This window comes from Pituophis catenifer, unplaced genomic scaffold (genome assembly GCF_029215685.1).
Source record: "Pituophis catenifer annectens isolate HBS135680 unplaced genomic scaffold, rPitCat1.0.hap2 SCAF_4, whole genome shotgun sequence".
NCBI lineage: Eukaryota > Metazoa > Chordata > Lepidosauria > Squamata > Colubridae > Pituophis > Pituophis catenifer.
In genome coordinates this window covers 122,902,128-122,924,527 of record NW_027256884.1, presented here as the reverse complement: position 1 = coordinate 122,924,527, position 22,400 = coordinate 122,902,128, and the positions used below count along the sequence as shown (strand labels likewise).

The following is a 22,400-nucleotide window of genomic DNA, read 5'->3' as shown; positions in this document are numbered from 1 at the left end:
AAATCGAGTTGATTTAAATCATGATTTAAATCATGATTTAAATCACTAGTAAAAAGGCTTGATTTAAATCAACTCAATTTAAATCATAATTTTTAAAGAGCAACTGTCATCTCTGCTACTCCTTTGACCCACTGTTGACTCACCGATAGTCCCAGTGTTGCAGAATATACAGCCTCATGCTACATAACTAAGCTCCATTTCATGCTGAATAAACTAAATTATTTATGTATCTTAAATAGAAAACTATCTTACGATAGATTTTTACCCCAAAAGTTTTTTATTAAAATAAATTCGATAAAAATAAAAAAAATCCGATTTAAATAAAAAAAATCCGATTTAAATAAAAAAAATCCGATTTAAATAAAAAAAATCTGATTTTTTTAAAAAAAATCATTGATTTTTATCCACCCTGGTTGGCAGTAATTTTATATATATATATAATTTTTAAAATTCATTTTAAATACAAGTAATGCAAACAATACAAACATATACATACACATCCCAATACAAAAAAAGAAAAAGAAAAAGTTAAAAAAGTTAAAATGTTTTTTTTTAAACATTGCAGCTATCTATATATACTGTAAGCATTCTGCGGTTGGAGGTTAAGCAGCTTCCTAGGTATGAATATGGATTGATATGTGAAACACTTCATAGCATATTGTTAGAATCAGTGATCCAGGTATTATTTTAGGTCTTGATTCTCTAGCATTTGCTAAGAAATTTTCTGAACTAGATCCGCTCCTTGATCTAAGCACCAGTATCTCTCTCTCTCTCTCTCTCTCTCTCCCCCTCTCCCTCTCCCTCTCTCTCTCCATTCATTCATCTATCTATCATCTATCAATCTATATCTTTCAATATCTGTCTGTCTATCTGCCTGCCTGCCTGCCTACCTACCTATCCCTCCCTCCCTCCTGTATGGACATTTAGTGGATTGGGCAGGTAATAAATGTACATAAAGTACATTTCAAATAAAGTAAAATAAAAAGATGGAGGGAGGGAGAGAGAGAGAGAGACACAGAGAGAGAGATCTCCATTTGTAAGAATCATGCATGAACATGGTTCAGTACAGTGGCTGTTTGCATCACCCATCACAACAATTAGATATGTTTTATTGTGCATGTCTAGCTACTGAAAGGTAGAAGATTTTCCTTGTGGCTGCTTGAGAGTTGCAAAGGAACATTAGCTTAAATGAGGCTATCCGTCTAAGAGTTAAGCCACTCAGTGCTAGTGGGGAAAAAAGAGGTCTACAGTAAAATAGATTGTTTTGGCACGTAAAAGACACATGAATTACATATATGTATATATGTACACATATGAATTCTGTTTGGGAGTTAATGCATGTGGCTTTGGTTATGAGTTCAAGGCTGTTGAATGCACAGCAGTTACTAAACACAGTTTCTCTCTATATATATATAGATCAAAAAATGTATACAGCGCTCGATGTTAGTCAATAAAATGGTTTTATTTTACTTTCTGGTAGGATCACAATGAAAAATATTTACCAAGCTCGCTCTATTTCCAGAGGGCTTAGAGCTTGGACCTCTCGATCTGGGTGCCCTTAAATTGTACTTTGTAATTTGAAAAATGAACTTGCACTTGAGTGCAGCCAAAACAACAATAAAGCTTTTTCGTCATTCTGTGGTTATTTATTCTTTCTGTTTGTCTTTATCTGGATCAAGAGAAGCAAACATATCGGCTTTAAGAATTGTCAAGTAGAATTGTATTCATAAAATATTGATTTAGTACCTAAACCTGTATGTTTATGTAAGGTTAGCGAACCATAAAATCTAGGGATTTAATCAGATGTTTGCTTCTCCCGCCCTTCTCTAATGACAGGTGTTCTCCAATTTGGCTCAGTTGTGTTCTCTAATTGCCAGTTCTAATAATTTCACTGTGATCAGACAACATTGCTTTAACAAGAATCTACATAATCTCTTGTTTAATATCATGTATTAGTCATCCTTTTGATCTTATCTCGCTGCCGTTCACTTGGGGCTTGTTGGCAGATATGTTCAAGAGTATCTTAACAGCTGCGGTGGTGTAGGTGTAGTGGGCTTGGCTGGGAGCCCAATCTATGCTTGACAAATTGTTTTATTCCTTTCCCATAAAACATGCGAATTCAGGAGGCCGAGCAATCATGGATTCCTATTAAATTACTTTGGGCCTGAAAAGCGATGACAAATATTTACCAGAGTGCATTACATTTCAGAAAGCTTAGGAGCCACACTTGAGATATTCCTTTATCCATCTAGTATTTAGGTGTCAATTCTTGGGAGTGAAAAATAGTTCATACTGTACACAGTACCTTAGCTTAATTAAGCTACTGAGCTATAATAACGATTTCCGTGATCTCAGAAGTAATCAAACTTAGTAGTCAGCCTACAGGACTAACAAAAATCCATCCTTTTCTGGTATTCGTGCAATATAATTTCTCTATATCCCCCCCGAATACCATATCGTGCTATTTTGCCCCATCTATAAGGGGAAAGTATGCCCCATTTATAAGGGGAAAGCATGGCACTTGGCCAGTATCCATGAACTTCATGAGGAATGGGTTTTCTTTTGATGATTAGACCTGCAGCTTCATTTCTGGCAAGGTGTTACCAAAAGATCATCTCCAAAACTTTGAAGTGGGCTGAGAAGCTGGCTAGCAATTGTGGAGGGATTTCAAAATAAGTTTCATTGTAAGTCTGATGGGGATTGTCCTCTCAGAAAATTTGGCTGCTCATTTTGGACAAGCTGGAGTCTTTGGACATGGGAACCCCACGTAGAGCAGGGGTCCCCAAACTTGGCAGCTTTAAGACTTGTGGACTTCAACTCTGGGAGTTGAAGTCCACAAGTCTTCAAGCTGCCAAGTTTGGGGACCTCTGATGTAGAGAATGTCACAGTAGCCCAGCAAATCATGGTCTACCAAGGCATCTTGGCCCAAGGATTGTTGCAACTCTGTTGGACTGCTTTAATGAGCTCTACCTCATTGGAGTTGACCTGGAAGCTACAGCAGATACAAAATGCAGCAGGTGGACTTCTGCAGTACTTAGAGTGTAGCACTGGAATATAGCAAGTAACCGAACCGGATCTGGTAGTCCCATCACCAAAAGAGGACCTGTTGCAAATTCTCTTTCATGAGGTTCTTGAGATAAAGAACAGATGGAATGTCTTCTCAGTGATGGCTCCTGCTTTGTGGAATACCATCATCCTAGAAATACTCATGATCCTGATTTTGCTGGAGTCTCATAGCAGATGAAATCAGTCTTAGGCCAGCATCTCATTTGGCCCTTATTTTGGTTTTTTTTTTTTTTAAATGGGTGCCTATGATGCCCATTGTTGATTTTTTTACAATGATATTTTAGTTTGCGTAGTGTTTTTGTTTTTATTTTTTTGAATTTTGCGTGGTTTGCTCTTACAGTTTTCCTCTTGAAGCATGCTTGTAGTGGAGTGGGCTATAAACATTGCAGAATAAGTATTTGTACACCACTTGTTCCGCATGGCCCTCTAAATGATTTACAGGAATACATACAAAATCCACTAAGCCATTAAAACCTATTTCCCCAAATCCATCACCTTCCCACACAGCTTCCCAATTAATCCAGACAAAACTAACAAATAAACCATGTTAAATTTGCATACCGTTTTCTGATTATGGCAACAAAGCCAGACGTAGAACTTCGTATGGATTGATTGATATGTTAGAAGAGAAAAATGATTACTCACAATGACCATGGTGTGTTTAAACCAGGGGTCTCCAACCTTGGCAGCTTTAAGCCTGGAGGACCAACTCCCAGCTGGCTGGGGAATTCTGGGAGTTGAAGTCTTCCAGGCTTAAAGTTGCCAAGGTTGGAGACTTCTGGTCTAAACACTGGGCTAACTCCAGCAGAATTTATTTATTTATTTATTTATTTTATTTATTAGTCATATTTCTATGCTGCCCACTCTCCGAGGACTCTGGGCGGCTTACACCAAAGACAGTATACTAAATAGCATATTGCCCCCAACAATCTGGGTCCTCATTTTACCCACCTCGGAAGGATGGAAGGCTGAGTCAACCTTGAGCCGGTGAGATTTGATCCGCTGATCTAGCAGTCAGCTGAAGTAGCTGCAGTACTGCACTCTAACCACTGCGCCACCTCGGCTCCTGATGTTTGAATGATGTTTCATTGTTAATCTAGCCATTGTCTAGCCACTGCAGGATGAAGGCCTCTTCTTCATGTTTCCAACCAATACGGACTTGAGCTTTCCTTTGCCAGTTGGGCCCGCAATACTTGCTGGTGTCGTCTTTCCATCTTGTTTTTAAGTCTCTTTTATGGACGCTTTTTAATCAATTGGAATCCATTCTATGACTGCCTTGATCCACCTGCCATCAGTTCTTCTCGCTATGTCACCAGCCCATTCCCTTGATGGCATCGTATATTTTTCTTGGTTCTCTAATGATGACGTTGAATGGTAACAAATATAATATTCGTTCTTGCACGTAGGTCAGAAAAATGTGTAACTAAAGAATTAGTTACGGTGATGGCAGTACATGTGAGAAGTATCTGGACTGCTTTCTGAATATAAGTGAACTTGAGTGATGCAGCAGTTAAAAAAAATCATATAAAAATCATTGTTTCCTGATAATGTGAGGAAATGGATATCTAAAATATTGTCATAGGCAAGAGAAGGCAGACCTGTTTTCTAACAGCAGGATAAGGGTCAGTGGGTTGGAATTAAAAGAAAGAAGATTTAGGCCCGTGATGGCAAACCTATGGCACGCGTGCCCAAAGTGGCATGAGGAGCCATGTCACCTGGCATGCACGGTGTCGCCCGTTCCTCTTTTGGGTTTCTGGCGCACATGCGCACACGCCGATCAGCTGACCTTTGTGCGTGCGGCAGTGCTGGAAACCGGAAGAGCTGGTCTTCCATTTTCTGGCGTGAGCGTGCACGCTGGCCAGCAGATCGGCGCGTATGCGGCAGTAACCAAAATACTTGCTGGCCGGCATGCATGTGTGCGCCGGAAACCAAAAGTACCTTATCCGGTGCACGCATGCACCTTGGGCAGCTCCTCTTCCTGGTCGTGACCCTGATGAGCATGCGCGCAAAGTGCTCCCTTTTTGGCACTCGGTTCGCCATCCCTGATTTAGGCTAACTGTTAGGTAAAATTTTCTGAAGTCAGAACTGCTAAGCAGTAGAACAGTGGTGGATTTTCACATAGGAAGCTTTCAAATTGTGACTGGATAGCTTCCAATTCCTACTTTGCGTTTCTCATTTAGTCTGGGTTTCACGACAAAATTCACTTAGCGAGTATTTTTGTCTTCCGACTTCTTGCCGTTTTTTTTTTAAAAAAAGAAATTAAGCAATTTTAGAAATGTTCAGCTGAAGGTCAAGCTAGCCTTTCATGCAAAGGTCAAGAGGCGGCAGTGAATTGTCTCTTGAGTATCTCCTTTCCTTCAGCATGCTACGGGAACAGTTATGAGAAATTCTGGACAGCAGCCTGCCTGTTGATCTTAAGAAGTCCAAAGAAGCTTCACAATTCTTACAGGGCAAGTGCTGGCTAACTACTGGCAACAGACACACAAAACATTTGATAGAATTCTGCAGCACTAAAAGAGCTTCCCGATAGTTGAGAAGATGCTAAAGGGGAAAAGTACTCAAGAATTTTGACTTGCGTGCAAATATGTTTCACAAGGGTATTTCTTTTCAGCTCTTTGAAAGTGAAGCTGAGTGAATTTTGAAACCAAGTCCTGAATGCAAAGGACTTTCCTATCCTTTTTATACTATCCAGAGAACAGCAACAAAAACATCAACAAATTAGGAATCAAGTTTACGATTTCCTTATCCAGACTTCAAGGCTGCTCAACTCCTTGAAGACCCAGGGGAAATGATATATTTAAAAAGAGATCCTGGCCAACACGGAGAATACAGTTAAACCAGACATAATTAAATGTGGCTTCACAGCCACCATGTCTCAAAGCTGGGAAAACAATCAGGTTTTTACCCAAAGGTGCATATTCAAAAGGCAACTTGGACTTTGAGACTCTGGAAAGAGTGCAGAGAAGAGCCACAAAGATGATTAGGGGACTGGAGGCTAAAAGGTATGAAGAACGGTTACAGGATTTGGGTATGTCCAGTCTAGTGAAAAGAAGGACTAGGGGAGGCATGATAGCAGTGTTCTGATATCTCAGGGGCTGCCCCAAAGAAAAGGGAGTCAAGTTTTCTCCAAAGCACTTGAGGGTAGGACAAGAAGCAATGGGTGGAAACTAATCAAGGAGAGAAGCAACTTGAAACTAAGAAGAAATTTCCTAACAGTGAGAACAATTAACCAGTGGAACAACTTGCTTCCAGAAGTTGTGAATTCTCCAATACTGGATGTTTTTAAGAAGAGATTGGACAACCATTTGTCTGAAATGGTATAAGGAGTTGGACTAGAAGACCTCCAAGGTCCCTTCCAACTCTTCTCTTCTCTTCTCTTCTCTTCTCTTCTCTTCTCTTCTCTTCTCTTCTCTTCTCTTCTCTTCTCTTCTCTTCTCTTCTCTTCTCTTCTCTTCTCTTCTCTTCCCTTCCCTTCCCTTCCCTTCCCTTCCCTTCCCCTCCCCTCCCCTCCCCTCCCCTCCCCTCCCCTTCTTTGTTTTTCCTTGAAGACATTTTGCTTCTCTTCCAAGAAGCTTCTCCAGTTGCCTTTGAACTTAAGAAGCTTCTTGGAGGATAAGCAAAACATTTTCAAGGAAAAACAAATGTCCAGTTGCCTTTTGAAAAAAGCACCTTTGGGGCAACCATGACCTGGATGACTGAGAATCTCCATTAACAATGGTGTAACAAAGGTTTTTAGTGGGTTTCCTGAATGTCACGGAGTTGGGAATTACATGAATCTCTCGTAGGGGGTAATATTGTTCCGTAGGACAGGCACTACAACAGAGTAAGCATGTTTACTGTCTCATATATAATGACACTAATTAATGGAACTGGAGTGCATCCACTTTGCTAGATCATACTAAGGTAAAGGTTCCCTTCACACATATGTGCTAGTTGTTCCCAACTCTAGGGGGCGGTGCTCAAAGCTGAAGAGCCAGTGCTGTCCGAAGACGTCTCCGTGGTCATGTGGCCGGCATGACTAAATGCCAAAGGCGCACAGAGCGCTTCCCACCTATTTTTCTACTTGCATTTTTACATGCTTTCGAACTGCTAGGTTGGCAGAAGCTGGGGCAAGTAACGGGAGCTCACCCCATTACGCAGCACTAGGGATTTGAACCGCTGAACTGCCGACCCTTTCGATCGACAAGCTCAGCGTCTTAGCCACTGAGCCACCGCATCCCTTCATACTAGCCAGGCATTAAAATAAGCATCCCAATAATCCCAGACCCAAATGCCTTTCAAATATATGGACATTGGTCTCCAGAATTCTCAGCAAAGTTCATTCCAGTTGTGGAATTCTGTAAAGTGAATTCCACACATGTCTGGCTGAGGAATTCTGGGAGTTGAAGTCTTAAAGTCGGCCAAGGTTGGAGACCCCTGATGTAAAGAGTGCTGAGACTGGGGGGACAGTGAAGTAGGTGCCTGATAAGGATTAGGTAGTTTCTCTACTATACTTAGATCTGTCCCCAAATCATCATTGCATTCCAGATGATGGACCTTACAGTTTGATACAGAGGAACTTAGATGTTTTGGCTTTCAGAACACATGTTGCCCTGTGTTCTTTTTCCCCCTGACATTATTGTGACATCCTGATTGAAGAATTTGACCTTTCCAGAAAGAGCAATGAGAAAAAAAGGAAGACTTATATGTAGGATGGGAATAATGTCCCAAAGGAATTGCAATTGTTTTTGGCAAAATCTGTAGACATTCTATTTTCCGTTTTGGTGTCTGGTGGGGAACCATTTCTAAAGTAATTAATTTTAAGAACAGGGGTTAGGGTAATCGAGCAGAAAATTGTATTTTAGGAATGTCACTACAAAGATCTCAAACCATATGCAAGTATTATCTACAAATGCAAAACCAGGCATACACAACTCTTTTGGAACTGCTGGTCTCAAACAATTCTAAACCTCCTAATTCTAAACCACCCAATGAAGCTCCTTGGATGAGAATTTCTGCAGTGGTTTTTCCCCTGCTTTGCATCTCCTACTTTACCTTTTAAACAGGCACTGTATGAGTGCATTTCCGGTTTTCCCCTTGTTTTGTTGCTTGATTATAGAAGAAAATAAGCATTTCTACATTGATTGTGCTTGTAGAAGATTGGGCACTGCTGTCTCTTTCTTCTTGCTCCTCAATTTTCATATCTAGGTCTGAAGTTTGTCTGGGTCTGTCAGTGATCTACAAAGCAGCTGTTCAGTGATAAAACCAGAGCAGCTGCATAATAATATGCGGGGGGAAGAAATTAAAAAAACCCCAAAAACCTTCAATAGCGTCTTGTGCCCAGCAATTTACAACTGTTCAACTTTCTGTTAGATTTTTTAAAAATATACAATTGCAGTGAAATTGTTATTATGAGCACATGATATTTAGGTCTTATTGATAATGATCAAAATTATGTGCCTAAATTTGTGGAAGTTATGGAAGAGTTTGTTATTGAAGAGTCCAATGTACTTTCATTTGGATCTAATGTGTCTATGCAGAATCGTAAACATGTGGTTTTGTTTATTGTACTTTAAATATTGGAATAATTATCCCCAGGAAAATATCTTTATTCATTAATTTAAACATTTTTCCCAGATTAATATTGATATAACTATAACTAGTTGAAAATTGTCATGAATTTATGGAGAAGAATAAATGGTATTAAAATGTATATACTAAGAAGGATTCATGTGTCTTAGATTCTTGAAACAGATTGATATATCATTGAGCATCTTAGGATGGATTAGGCAAAGGTCTTATGCATCTAAATTGTGACTTTCCTATCATTTTTCTTTTTCTTTTTCTAGATTTTCAACTTTACCTTTAAGACTATTTTTTATCTATTCGTGAAAACCATTTTTTCCCCTTCAAAATGTTATGGGCAAAAATAGAAAGTTATTACCTCATTCCTATTATATCTTGGTTGTTAGGTCTTCTTTTGGACAAAATTCAGTTATTTTTTCAGCATTAAAGGATGTAGAACATATTTGTAAGATTTGAGAATGGAAATATGAAGTTGATCTCTGTCCATATAAAAAGTCAACACTTTGGAATATTCCCAATTTAGAAGTAAATGCTTTTGTGAAGGAAGAAGAAGAATGTGTACTGTCTAAATATGATGAATAGTAGCTTATTCAATGAAACATTTCTGAATTCTTCAATTTGGATTGATACATTGAACCTTCTGAAAATCCTAAATTGCCTATTATATCGGAAAATATTTTGGAATTCTAAACCTATGATTTATTTATTGAAATAGCAGAGGCATATTATTAATTTATTTGTGCTTTATAAGAACTTTTAATGTATTGTTTTAATAAGTGCTATGTTTTGAAATATGTTAACCTTTGGTTAGCTAGAGTCATAATACAGTAACATTCATTCATATTAGCTGTTATATCAGACATGTTTTAAAGTGAGATTAATTCACAAAAAAAAATCATTTTTCCTGTTGGACACTTCAGTGGATATTTAAGAAGGGCTGGGATTGAATCTTTCTGTATCAAAGTATAATATAATTGACAGGATTCAACACATGGATTGTCTTATTTTGGTCTAATGTTCTCATCTTTAATACAATTTTGGGAAGATAAATAAGATTTAAAGGAGTTAATATTAAATCTTAGAATTTATCAAGTTATTAATATTGGACTTAAGATGCTTGGGGTATAGTTAAATAGTGTTGCATTATTAAAAATATTATCACTGCATTATTAAAATCCTAGATTGGGTTCACTCTTAAGTCTGTGAGTTGGCTTTTTATTCATGTTATAAAGAATGGTCAGTACGGTCTTTGTGGTCAAATTTACTTTGAGGTTTAAAAATAAAGCTGTTTTTACATATTTTACATATTTCATCTCTTTTATTTATGATTTCCAAACAGTTCCTGGCGTCTTACATATTTATTGCAGTATCTATGTTTTTTCAACCTTGATTATTTTTATCTTGTAGATCGCTTATCTTTTTAATATATTGAGCCCATAAAATAAAATTAAATGTTTTCATCAATTTTCATCCATTTTTAGTTCTGCTCCCACTCTTATTCTTTTACATGAACAAGCTTGCTTATGTATGAATCATACAGTACAAGAGCTTCTGCTTGTTTAAGGAACATCTAGTAAAACAATCTAGGAAAAGCTAACCGTAAAGATAACTTAAAAGTAGGTACCAATAGTTCAAAATTCTTCCATTCTTTCTATTGGATAGAGCTATTTATACAGCTGGAAGATCTCTGTTGTAGAACTCCATTTTATTAGGTTTCAGACATCAATCAATTATAAATGGGTCATGGCAAGGGAAAAAAAATGAAGTAAAATTCCAATAGACCATTGGGTCATGTACAGCTTTGGTTCCTGGTGAACACACAGTTACGATTGTATGCGATATAAAACATAAAATTTAAGCTTTCAAGGAGCGTTCTGCTGGATTGAGACAAATGGCTCCTCTGGTGTAGAAATCTTTTCCAGCAATGCCTGATCGATCAGTTTACTAGGAGAAGCAGGATGGGAGTCCAAAATCAACCACCCATTCCCTTGTTCTCAAGACTTGCCTTCTTCATTGTTAAGGCTAACTGAATCCTATCTGTATGTTTATATTTTACTGAGGGATTCTGTGTATGTAAATAATCAGTGTCTGAGCATTTTTACATTAGTTTTGTTTAAAGTTTCAGGGTGTTTATTCTTAGGGGGATCAGATGGAAGCAGAACTGTAACTTTCCCACCACATAATAAGGCATTATATTCTTGCTGTTGTGTGGCAATTGTCCTATAGAAAAAAAAGGGATTTCCATTTGATAGCAGTAAAAAGATATAACAGAACAGAATAACAGAGTTGGAAGGGACCTTGGAGGTCTTCTAGTCCAACCCCTGGTTAAAGCAAGAGACCTTATACCATTTCAGACAAATGGCTGTCCAGTCTTTTCTTAAAAGCCTCCAGTGATGGAGGCATAACCCATAACTTCTGAAGGCAAGCTGTTCCGCTAGTTAATTGTTCTCACTGTCAGGACAGGTTTCCTCTGCCCATTGATGTCTAGGGGGTGGTGCTGATCTCTGTTTCTTAGCCGAGGGAGCCAGAGTGGTCCAAAGACAATTTTTGTGGTCATGTTGCCAGCATGACTGTATGCCAAAGGCACACGGAACGCGGTTACCTTTCCACCGAAGTGGTACCTATTTATCTACTTGTATTTGCATGCTTTCAAACTGCTTGGTGGGCAGGAGCTGGAGCAAGTAACGGGAGCTCACCCCATCATGCGGCGCTCAGGTCTTGAACCCGGGCTGCCAGCTTTCTCCCAGTGACTTAGATCACATAGGTAACAATAAAGGAAGACACAGTGAAAAATCATGTTGCTTAGAAGGTGGATTAAGAACAGGACCATGGAGAGCTCAGATTAAGATTATTTACCAAAATCTACTTTTTTGGGAACAGCTAAACTATAAGGGGATGTTGTCTCAGCAGAAGTCAACAGAAAAAATTATGCATGCTGATAAAATCTAATGTAATTGACAAATTCCCTGGAAGATCATTCTGGATAATCAAACAAGTACATATTTTTGTACAGATTTCAGATTTTTTTTTTTGGGAGAAGAAAGCTGCCCAGAGACATAGCCTCTAAAGGATATATCCACTTTATCTGATATTATTTTGCATGTTTTCTCATGTTTCAAATTTCAATACAAGTTGATGCAGTTGATGCACTAATTACATATTCGTCATTTGTACACAATTCTATTACATAATAAAAGGTAAAAGTTCCCATCACACATATGTGCTAGTCGTTCCTGACACTAGGGGGCGGTGCTCATGTCTGTTTCAAAGCTGAAGAGCCAGCGCTGTCCGAAGACGTCTCTGTGGTCATGTGGTTGGCATGACTAAATGCCAAAGGCGCACGGAACGCTGTTACCTTCCCACCAAAGGTGGTCCCTATTTTTCTACTTTCATTTTTTTACCTGCTTTCGAACTGCTAGGTTGGCAGAAGGTGGGACAAGTAACAGGAGCTCACCCCATTACGCGGCACTAGGGATTCGAACCGCTGAACTGCCAACCTTTCGATCGACAAGCTCAGTGTCTTAGGCACTGAGCCACCGCGTCCCTTTTTATTACATAATAATAGAGTATAAATGAAAGACGGGGGGAAAAGATTCCTAAATTCTAAATTGGAACACACTTGTTGAGTTCAGGTATGCCTCCATATTCTTTCAGATCAAGGGGAAAGAGGGTTAGGATTGAACTTTGTAGAGAAAACTAGAAAGCCTGATTTCTAACATAGTACGTGGCTCAGTATAAGTCAGATTCCTCTTCTATTTTTTTCCAGTCTCTGGAGGAAAGCTTTCCAGTTCTCTCCATCATTTAATACAGCTATATGATAATCCCCATTTACCATCCCTTTACACTCTGCAGTCTTAAAGCTATCCCTCTGCCCCTGGAATATTTATGGTGATATTCTTTCTCTAAGTGTGAATAATGATGTTTTCCCAAGAAGTACAATGGAACTAAAAAAAAAAAAAAAAAGAACAACAGAAATATTTTTAAATCACATGTGCTGAATATATTTAGAAGTTAAGGGGCCTGTTTAAAAGTAATAGAGGAAGAGACTGCTTGCAACAGGAAATAACAGGACAATGTGGTGGAAATAGATTTCCCCCCCTACCTTCTCTCATAATACCAGAACATGGGAGTCATTCAGTGAAATTAATTAGCACTTGATTATGGACAGTAAGAAAAACACACCTTTGAAAGGATCCGATGACCCTTTTGGCCCTGTTAAAAATATTTCAGATATGTTTGTCTAGTTATAGTGCAGTACAGCATGTTGCACAAGATAGGCTGTTGGCTTAATCTGTCAGGTTCCTATATTTTAAAGATATTTTCAGATAGGAATCCTAACATATAGAATAGAGTAACAGAGTTGGAAGGGACCTTGGAGGTCTTCTAGTCCAACCCCCTGCTTAGGCAGGAAGTCCTACACCACTTCAGACAAATGGTTGTCCAATCTCTTCTTTAAAAAATCCAGTGTTGGATTTACAGTCCCTCATAGCCGGCTCAATCTGCGTTGTTCTCGCCTTCTCTCTTCTCTGCATGCTCTAGGATCAGGAAGGGGTGGAACTCTGTCTCTCCTGTTCCTCCCTGTCTGCAAACCTTTCTAATCCTGGAAAGCCTTACCTGGACTGACTCTGCCCTTCCCCAGTTTCCTCCATGGCCAACGGAGCCGCCATCTCGATCTCTGTCGGCTCTTGTTCATCCTCCCCCGCAGATTCAGACTCCGACAGGGGCATGACAGTCACGTGATCAAAATCAGGACTCTTGGCAACTGACTCATATTTATGAAGGTTGCAGTATCCCAGGATCATGGGATCACATTTTGTGACCTTCTGACAAACAAAGTCAATGGGGAAGCCAGATTCACTTTAATGACCGCGTTACTAACTTAGCAACTGCAGTGAATCACTCGAGAACTGTGGCAAGAAAGGTAAAATGGGGCGAAACTCACTTAACAACTTATCTCACTGAGCAGCATAAATGTTGGCCTCAATTGTGGTCGTAAGTCGAGGATTGCCTGTATTGCATGACTCTTATAATTTGTTGAACTTCATGTTTGAAAGCATGCAAATGCAAGTAGATAAATAGGTACCACTTCAGTGGGAAGGTAACAGAGTTTGGTGCATCTTTGGTGACGTATAGCGATGCTGGCCACATGACCACGGAAATGTCTTCGGACAATGCTGGCTCCCACGGCTAAGAAACAGAGATGAGCATCGGCCCCTAGAATCAGACCCTAACCCTAACTGGACAGGAGATATTAGTTAAATGACTGGATAGGAGACATTAGTTAAAGATATTACCGTATTTTTCGGAGTATAAGACGCTCCGGACTGTAAGATGCGCCTACCTTTTTTGGTGATGAAAACAAGAAAAAGAAATCTGCCTCTGCCTCTGCCTCCCAGCAATTTTGCCTCGTTACAGCAAACAGCAAACAGCCTGCTTTGCTTTCATTTTCATTTTCAGTATAGCTTGATTAGCACAAGAAAAAAAAATCTGCTCCCAGCAATTTAATCTCCTTGCAGCAAGCAGCAGAGGCTCACGCAAAACAGCTGAGAGCAAAACAGCTGAGAGTCCGGAGGCCGATCCAATCAACTTGTGCTAATTAGGCTGTGCTGAAGCTGAAACGAGCAGTTTCTTCTTACTGCTTGTTGCAAGGAGGTAAACTGCTGGGAGGCAGAGGCCAAAGGGTGGGGGCCAGTGGGTGACTGGGGCTACATTTGGTGTATAAGACGCACCTAAATTTTCACCCCCTTTTAGGGGTGGGAAAAGCTGTGTCTTATACTCCAAAAAATACGGTAGTTATCTTTTACTAATTTTCAAGCTAAACACCTAATGAAAGGGAAAAAAAAGCTTTTTGGAGTTGGTAAACATCAAATGTTAGATTTAAAATGTTAATCCTATCAGCGATGGAGAGAGTGAGAAAGAGTTTTTAAAATGTCATCTTTCTTTTTATGGACTATCAAAGTAGCACTAACAATTATAAACACATTTGTTTTAGAACAGCAATTAAAAATTAACACAAGTTAGTTTTTTGCCTTTCAAAAAAAGGTGAAAGAGCTTACTGTGAACCCACAGTCTTTATTTAATCACATGCTCCCATGTTGACTGTTAATGATCAAAAAGTGCCTTCTAGCCATTTGAACGGCTGCCAACATAACCCGCTGCTGAGATAAAATAATTAACTTGGACTGACATGCCAAAACACAAGTGGGTTAGTGTGCCTCTGCTGAAATTGTGCAAGGGTTTATGCCAGCAGGTAGCAATGGACGCACACGGAAATGTAACGGGGTTGCAAGGAGTGTTTATATGTGCAACTCAAGTCAGAGAGTACTCACAATTTGGCCACGTCTGTGGACTCTTGCAGATTTTTCTTAATCTGCAGTAAATCCAGATACAAGTGCCAATGCAGTAGATTGATGGATGCAGGTGGATAGGAGAGAGAATAGAAACGATTGCAAATCTGCCACTTTATAATGCCTCATGGCAGGGGTGTCAAACTCGATTTCATTGAGAGCCGCATCAGGGTTGTGTTTGACCTCGGGGGGGGCGTGGCCAGCTCGGGCATGGCCAGCTCGATGTCATTCGTGTTGGGGGCACCTTTGGCAGTGGTTGTATTCATCTGGTTCTATCCGGTTCAGGTGAACTGGTAGCGGCGACTGTGGGATGCTCCGCCTACCTGCCCGGACATCATGTCCTATTTATCCATGTTTTCGACGCTCTGCGCATTCGCAGAAGGCCCTGCGCATGCGCAGAGGTTGCACATGTGTTCACATTTGTGAACCTGTAGCAATGGAATATCACCCCTGACCTGTGGCGACCTGGGCGGGGCTGGAGAGATCCTCCTGCAGCCCTCTGCCAGCGAAAACAGAGCGGCTCTCCCGGGCTCCATTTTCGTTGGCAGAGGCATCACGGACCAGTCCGCTGTTTCCAGGGCAGCACCACGGGCCAGATCTAAGCACCCCACGGGCCAGATCTGGCCTGCAGGCCTTGAGTTTGACACCCCTGCTTGATGGTAAGACCACACTTGGAATACTGCATCAGTTTTGGTCTCAACAATATATAAAATAATATATAAAAATATGTCGGTGTTAGGGGTATCTTACCCCACAGTATTTCTTTCCAGAGTGTAAGTCATCTGTGTACTAAATTTGGTTGAAATTGCTCGAGGCGTTCCACAGTTATGCTGGAACATACACACATCTATTTATATATTTTTTTGATGTGTGTAAAGGTGATCATTCACCATCGTATCTTTGATATACTTTTTTGCTTCATTAATTTTTTCCCCCGTTTTTCAGTCAATCACATCTTTCTAGATGGCTTACACCCATAAACAACAAAATGTACCTAAACTCATAATAATAGGCAATGCTTAAACAGAATCATGTTGACTAACCCCAGTGGCTGCCTTGTCACCCCCAAATATGTGGCTAAAATATGTGGCTCCCCCCTCCATTCTTTGTAACTTTGTTATTGACACTTTTCACTGTAAAGTTCACTTTTTATAATGTGCCTAATGAGGTCTCTGAATTATTTAAAACTTCCTGAAATCTGATCTTGGTTTGGAAGTACTTATTGGGATTAGCTGTCTAAATAATGTTTTTTTCCCCTTTTTATAGGTCCTTTTATTCTGTGTAACAGCTGCCCTGTTTATGTTCTTTTTCAGGTATGTTGCCAATACTTTTCTTACTTTATGTTAAAAGTTTATTTGAAATGGAAAGTGGTGTGCTTTTATATCTTCGCCCAAACAAAGGAGTTCTTATGCTGAAAGAAAAAAAAATAAACTCCTGAATTATAGTTACATTTCATTGCAAATTTAATTTTCTTGGGATTATATTATATAAGACCATGTGCGAGAAAGTTCAGGAAACATTGGGAGAATGCCCAGTAAGGAGTTAGTTATTCATTTGCTTTTAAAACAATGAAACATCCATTGTATATGACCATTTCCTACTATTGCAGTTCCTTAGCCACCTATTCCTAGCTCCAAAACCACTTATGGTTATTAATTTTAACATGACAGCCAGGAAACAAATGCTCTGAAGAAAGAAACATTGTGATGGCGTACCGTGATAGATATACATACAATAATATTTTTTTTATTGGTCTTCCATTTCAGAGAGTGGCATTTTACAAAGGCATTCTGTTTCTTTTCCCTTAACTTAATTTCTGCAAAAAAGAGAAAGCTCTAACCCTGAGAATAAAATAATGAGAATTAAAACAATGAGAGCCAGTTTGGTCTAGTGGAGGAGTCCCTAACCTGTGGGCCACGGCCCAGTACCCTGTTTCCCCCAAAATAAGATATCCCCTGATAATAAGCCCAATTGGGCTTTTTGAGTGCATGGCAATAAGGCCAAGAGCTTATTTCAGGGTTCAAAAAAATGTAAGACAGGGTCTTATTTTCGGGAAAACATGGTACCAGTACGTGGCCTGTTGGCCACTGGGCTGCATGACTGGCTGCCCAGCATACATATGCGCGCACCCCCCCCATTCCTGCTAGCATCACCATGAGTGCTGTGCTGGCTCTACTGATGCGAGCACCGTATGGGCGCTACCGCAAACACTGCACAGGTGCTACTGTTACCACACAGGCGCTGCCGTCACCATACAGGAGCTGCCGTCACCACCTCATTTGCATTGTGCCTGCGCTCACGGCCCTATTTGCACTTGCACATGCACATATAAAGGCCCTTGCCCCTCTCTCCCCCCTATTCAGGCCCCTCCCTCCCCCCATCCAGCTCCAGAAAGGTTGGGGAACTCTGGTCTAGTGGATAAGGCACCAAGTTAGAAAACAGGAGACCATGAATTCAAGGCCTGCTTTAGCCATGAAAGCCAGCTGGGTTGCTTTGGACCAGTCACTCTCTCTCAGCCAACCCACCTCACAGGGTTGTTGTTTTGGGGCAAATAAGAGGAGGAAGGTATGTTGGATATGTTCACCAGCTTGAGTTTATTTGTAAAACTAATAAAGACAGGATACCTGGGACACTCACATTGCAGCACTGGTCAAAAGGGCCCAGCAGAGATTATACTACCTGAGACTTCTCAGGAAACAACAACTGAATGAGAAACTGCTGGTGGCTTTCTACTGTTGCACCATAGAGAGTATTTTAACTTACTGCACCTGTGTATGGTTTGCCAATTATTTATTTGTTTGTTTGTTTGTTTGTTTGTTTGTTCAATTTATATGCCGCCCTTCTCCGGAGACTCAGGGCGGCTTACAATGCACTTATAGCAATAACCTTCATTCTTTTGTATATACCTGCTTATTAAGGCTTTTGGCCCCCCAAAAGCAGTGTTTCTACAAAGTCAGCTTATTTGGTCGCCACGATGTAAAAAAGATGTGGAGACTCTAGAAAGAGTGCAGAGAAGAGCCATAAAGATGATTAGGGGACTGCAGGCTAAAACTTCTATATGTATTTGTATTTATTATGGCTGTTCACCGCCCTGAGTCCTTCGGGAGTAGGGCGGTATACAAATATGAAAAATAAATAAAATAAATAAATAAATAAAACATATAAAGAATGTTTGCTGGAATTGGGTCTGGAATAGGGATGACATGATAGCAGTTTTCCAGTATCTCAGGGGCTGCCACAAAGAAGTGGGAGTCAAGCTATTCTCCAAAGTTCCTGAGGGCAGGACAAGAAGCAACGGGTGGACACTAATCAAGGAGAGAAGCAACCTAGAACTAAGGAGAAATTTCCTGACAGTGAGAACAAATCATCAGAGGATCAACTTGCCTCCAGAAGTTGTGAATGGTCCAACACTGGAAGTTTTGAAGAAGATGTTGGATAAGCATTTGTCTGAAGTGCTGTAGGGTTTCCTGCCTGAGCAGGGGGTTGGGCTAGAAGACCTCCAAGGTCCCTTCCAACTCTGTTATTCTATTCTAGTACACTTTGCAAGAGCACATGACACAAATGCTATGTGTCAGTTATTGGCTTTCAAGAGGCTTTCAGTAGAAGTCAAAGTGTTGGTTTAACTTTATAATGCTACACATTTAGAAAACTTTCTTAGACCTAGGACTATATTCTCCAGAATCAACTCGGTTTAGATACTGGCTAATATTCCTTATCTTTCACATTGCAGTTGGGACCTGGGCATGCTGCATTTCTGTAGCAATGCCTAACCTTTGGAACATTGCTATATTCATAACCTAGTTTATATCACTTCAGTGAGCCAGTGGCCTTCCTTGAGATTTTGTTCCTGGATTTGTCTATTGTTGACTTTTTGTGGGGATGAGCACAAAAAAAAAAAAAAGACCTTCTAAACTTTGGCAACTAAGTTAAGCAAATTGAGTAAACCTTTCCTAAACCTACTCATGGGATCCATGAAGAAGAAAAGCAGTCATAATTCTGTCTGCTTTTTCTTTGGCTTGCTTTCCTCTCACTTGGCTTGGTCACGATGATTGCATTGCTTGGACGTTTGATCTTTGGCTTCTGGCAACTCTTTCTGTCTGTTTGCTTTAAACGCTTTATTATGCAACTTTAAAACTGCTCTTTAGGCAGTCGGGTGAATGGCTTAAATGAGCTTTTTTTTTTTTAATTAAAACTAAAACAGAAAATTAAAAATTGCACCAATAATGTATAATCTAATGTGGAATGTATATTCTTTAAAAGTAATAAGGTAAGGAGAGCTTGTTTCCCTATGACTATCATTAAGGCTATTGCTTAACGCACTGTAAGCCGCCCTGAGTCTCCGGAGAAGGGCGGCATATAAATCAAATTAAAAAAAAAAGTGTTGTACCTTATAATTCTTGACAAATGTATCTTTTCTTTTATGTATACTGAGAGCGTATGCACCAAGACAAATTCCTTGTGTGTCCAATCACACTTGGCCAATAAAGAATTCTGTTCTGTTCTGTTCTGTTCTGTTCTGTTCTGTTCTGTTCTGTTCTGTTCTAATCTAATCTAATCTAATCTAATCTAATCTAATCTAATCTAATCTAATCTAATCTAATCTAATCTAATTCTATTATTCTGTTTTAAAATAAAAACACACAAACTGCCATGGATTGGATTGGATTGGATTGGATTGGATTGGATTGGATTGGATTGGATTGGATTGGATTGGATTGGACTGGACTGGACTGGACTGGACTGGACTGGACTGGACTGGACTGGACTGGACAGGACAGGACAGGATGCAGAAAAAATACAGAATAGAATAGAATGCAGAAAAAATACAGAATAGAAGAGAGGAGGGGAGGGGAGGAGAAGAGAAGAGAAGAGAAGAGAAGAGAAGAGAAGAGAAGAGAAGAGAAGAGAAGAGAAGAGAAGAGAATCTTTATTGATTTAATCATTTGGCCGTATCAAAACTATAAAACTAATACAAATATACAAGTAGATACAAATAAAACAGTAGCACACGTTCATAGTAAGTCATTACCCCTTCATTTAATACCAATCCAATTTAAATATTCCCTCCTTTTTGAAATGACCTTTGAAATAAAGGTTGTGGTGTTAGTAGTGATCAGCTGGTTCGTTCCCTACAAAGAGTAAAACAGTTTCTCCTGGGTGCTCCATTATTTTTTTTCAGTTTTTAAGTAAGAATCTAAATAAAGAATCTAAATAAGCAGCCCCTTCTTCAGAGTACAGTTTACAGTCGTCTCTTCAACAACTGGTGCTCCACAAATTTAGTCTTTCTTCAAACAGAACTCCAAGAAACCTCCCATGAGGTCCAAGTTGTTCAAAATGTGCTCTAGAAAAAGCTCTTCTGAGGTACAAAAAGAAAAGAAAAAAAAATAGAAAGTGCAGATAAAACAAAATAGAAAGAAAAATAGAAAAGAAAAAAACAAATAAGAACATAGTAAAAAAAAAAGAAGGAATATATAAAGAAATGACTTCTTACCACTGTTTTGCAGTCTCCTTGCAAGGAGTAACTGTGTGGAGCACTTGTGGGCAATCTCAAGTCATCTCCTTTTCCAGAGAGGAATTATGAAGGGCCCATCTGTTTACCAGCTCTTCATTCCACTGAAGTTGTTGGTTCTGAAGTAGAGATGTCTTCAGTTCACCATTTCTTCCTTGGAAGTTGAGTACCTCATATGGTTAAACTTGGAAGTTGGATTTCTTTCTTACGTCCAATAAGAAATAATAATTGCTTGGCTCCATAATATCCTACTATACCAGGCCCAAGATCTTCAAAATTGGAACATTTAACAGCTGAAAGATTCTAAAATTGCAGCTTTTCAAAGTTCAAGCCAACTTTTCCCTGGATACCCTTGTTCAACCTTTCACAATATGATGTTTTCCAGTTGCGTTGGACTGCAGTGTCTTTCAATCAACCAGCAAATATAGCTCAGAAACAACTTTGCTTCTCTGGGTTTGTTATTCAAAATCAATAGTTACAGAGCTTAATCTGCATGTTAAAAACAGATTTAATTGTCAGTTGCCAAGTTCACAATACTCGTGCTCTAGCCCACCCACCAAGGATCTTTTAGACCTTATGGAAACCCTTTGCTCTCCCTTTCCCCAGCCATGTATTCACAAGATCTAGTAGCAACACCATTTTATGCCTTTAAAACAACTTTCCCCAGCTTGACGTGCTCCAGATGTGTTGGACTACAATTTTCATGGTCCCCACCCAGGATGAGGCTGTGCTTTCCAACACATCTGGAGGGCATCAGGATGAGGAAGGTTTATCTAGGAGGTTTCAGGGACTGTAAAGCAGTGGGATGGCCAGCCATATTGGAAATAAGCTTTAGAAGGTCTGGTGGGAAATTAAACAAGATTGCTTGGAGGCAAAGCTGGAGAATATCTGCAGCATTAAATACTGATATCATAGGAATGTAGTGAAGAGTATGGCTTTCAACCATGTGGAGGTTTTATACGTGTCTCATCTCTTTTGATCCATTACATTTATCTCTATCCAATCTTTCCAAATCTCAACCTCTCTGCCTATTTTGATTTGACTGGAGTAGGGAAAATTTAATAAGCGAAATCTCCCACGAAGACATTCACTGCTTTTCCATCATTTCTATCTTCACCTTTACCAACTGTTCTCGTTTGCTGAAGCCTGCTGGTTTGGATAATTATTTTGTATTTTTTGTATCAAAGCTCAGTTTTAATAGTTTGCTAATTCTAGCTAGCATTTATCAGAATTATCTCCCCCCCCCAATTTATAAAAGAGAGAGGTAGCCAAAGTGATCACTGGGCTTTCTAACACTGTCCTTCATTCTGATCCTTTTCACTCTTTCCTTCATTTATCCCGCCTCCCTTCTTTCCTTCTTTTTAGTCCGAGGCCAGTAAACTGTTTTCTTTCAATTTTGGGAAGGGATCCGACTCCTGAAAACAGGCTTATGTGTGATCTTCATTAAAAATGATGTCTTCGTTTGATCCTTTTGTTTGTCCTAATATCCGCCAAGTGTCTCTCCTTTCCTTTTTTTATTTCAAGTCCTTGAAATAATAATTCCTTTTCAATTCGCACTTCATCTTTCAATAGATACTGTAATGAATCTGTTCCATTTGGGTTTTCGTGTCAGATAACCTATAGAGCAGGAGTGTCAAACTCGAGGCCTGCGGGTTGGATCCTGCCCACGGGGTGCTTATTTATTATTTATTTATTTATTTTATCATATTTATATACCGCCCTACTCCCAGAGGGCTCAGGGCGGTGAACAGCCAAGATAAAAATACAAATAACATACAAAAGTTAAAAGCTATTAAAAATAGATTAAATAATTTGGGCTCAAAAAACAAATTTAAAAACATCCAATTTATTTAAAACATTTAAAACCCAATTTAAAAGCAGGCTTAGACTGGCTTGCTGTGCCTCTGCCAGTA

General features: G+C 39.5%; 1 protein-coding gene across 1 annotated transcript in view; it reads left to right on the top strand.

The window, feature by feature from the left end:
• TMEM135 (transmembrane protein 135) overlaps positions 1-22,400 on the top strand; it is a 178,667-nt gene that overhangs the window by 94,362 nt on the left and 61,905 nt on the right. The window contains exon 6 of the mRNA XM_070944028.1: positions 16,245-16,291. Coding sequence (XP_070800129.1) covers positions 16,245-16,291 — 47 coding nt within the window. The remainder of the gene's footprint in view (positions 1-16,244; positions 16,292-22,400) is intronic.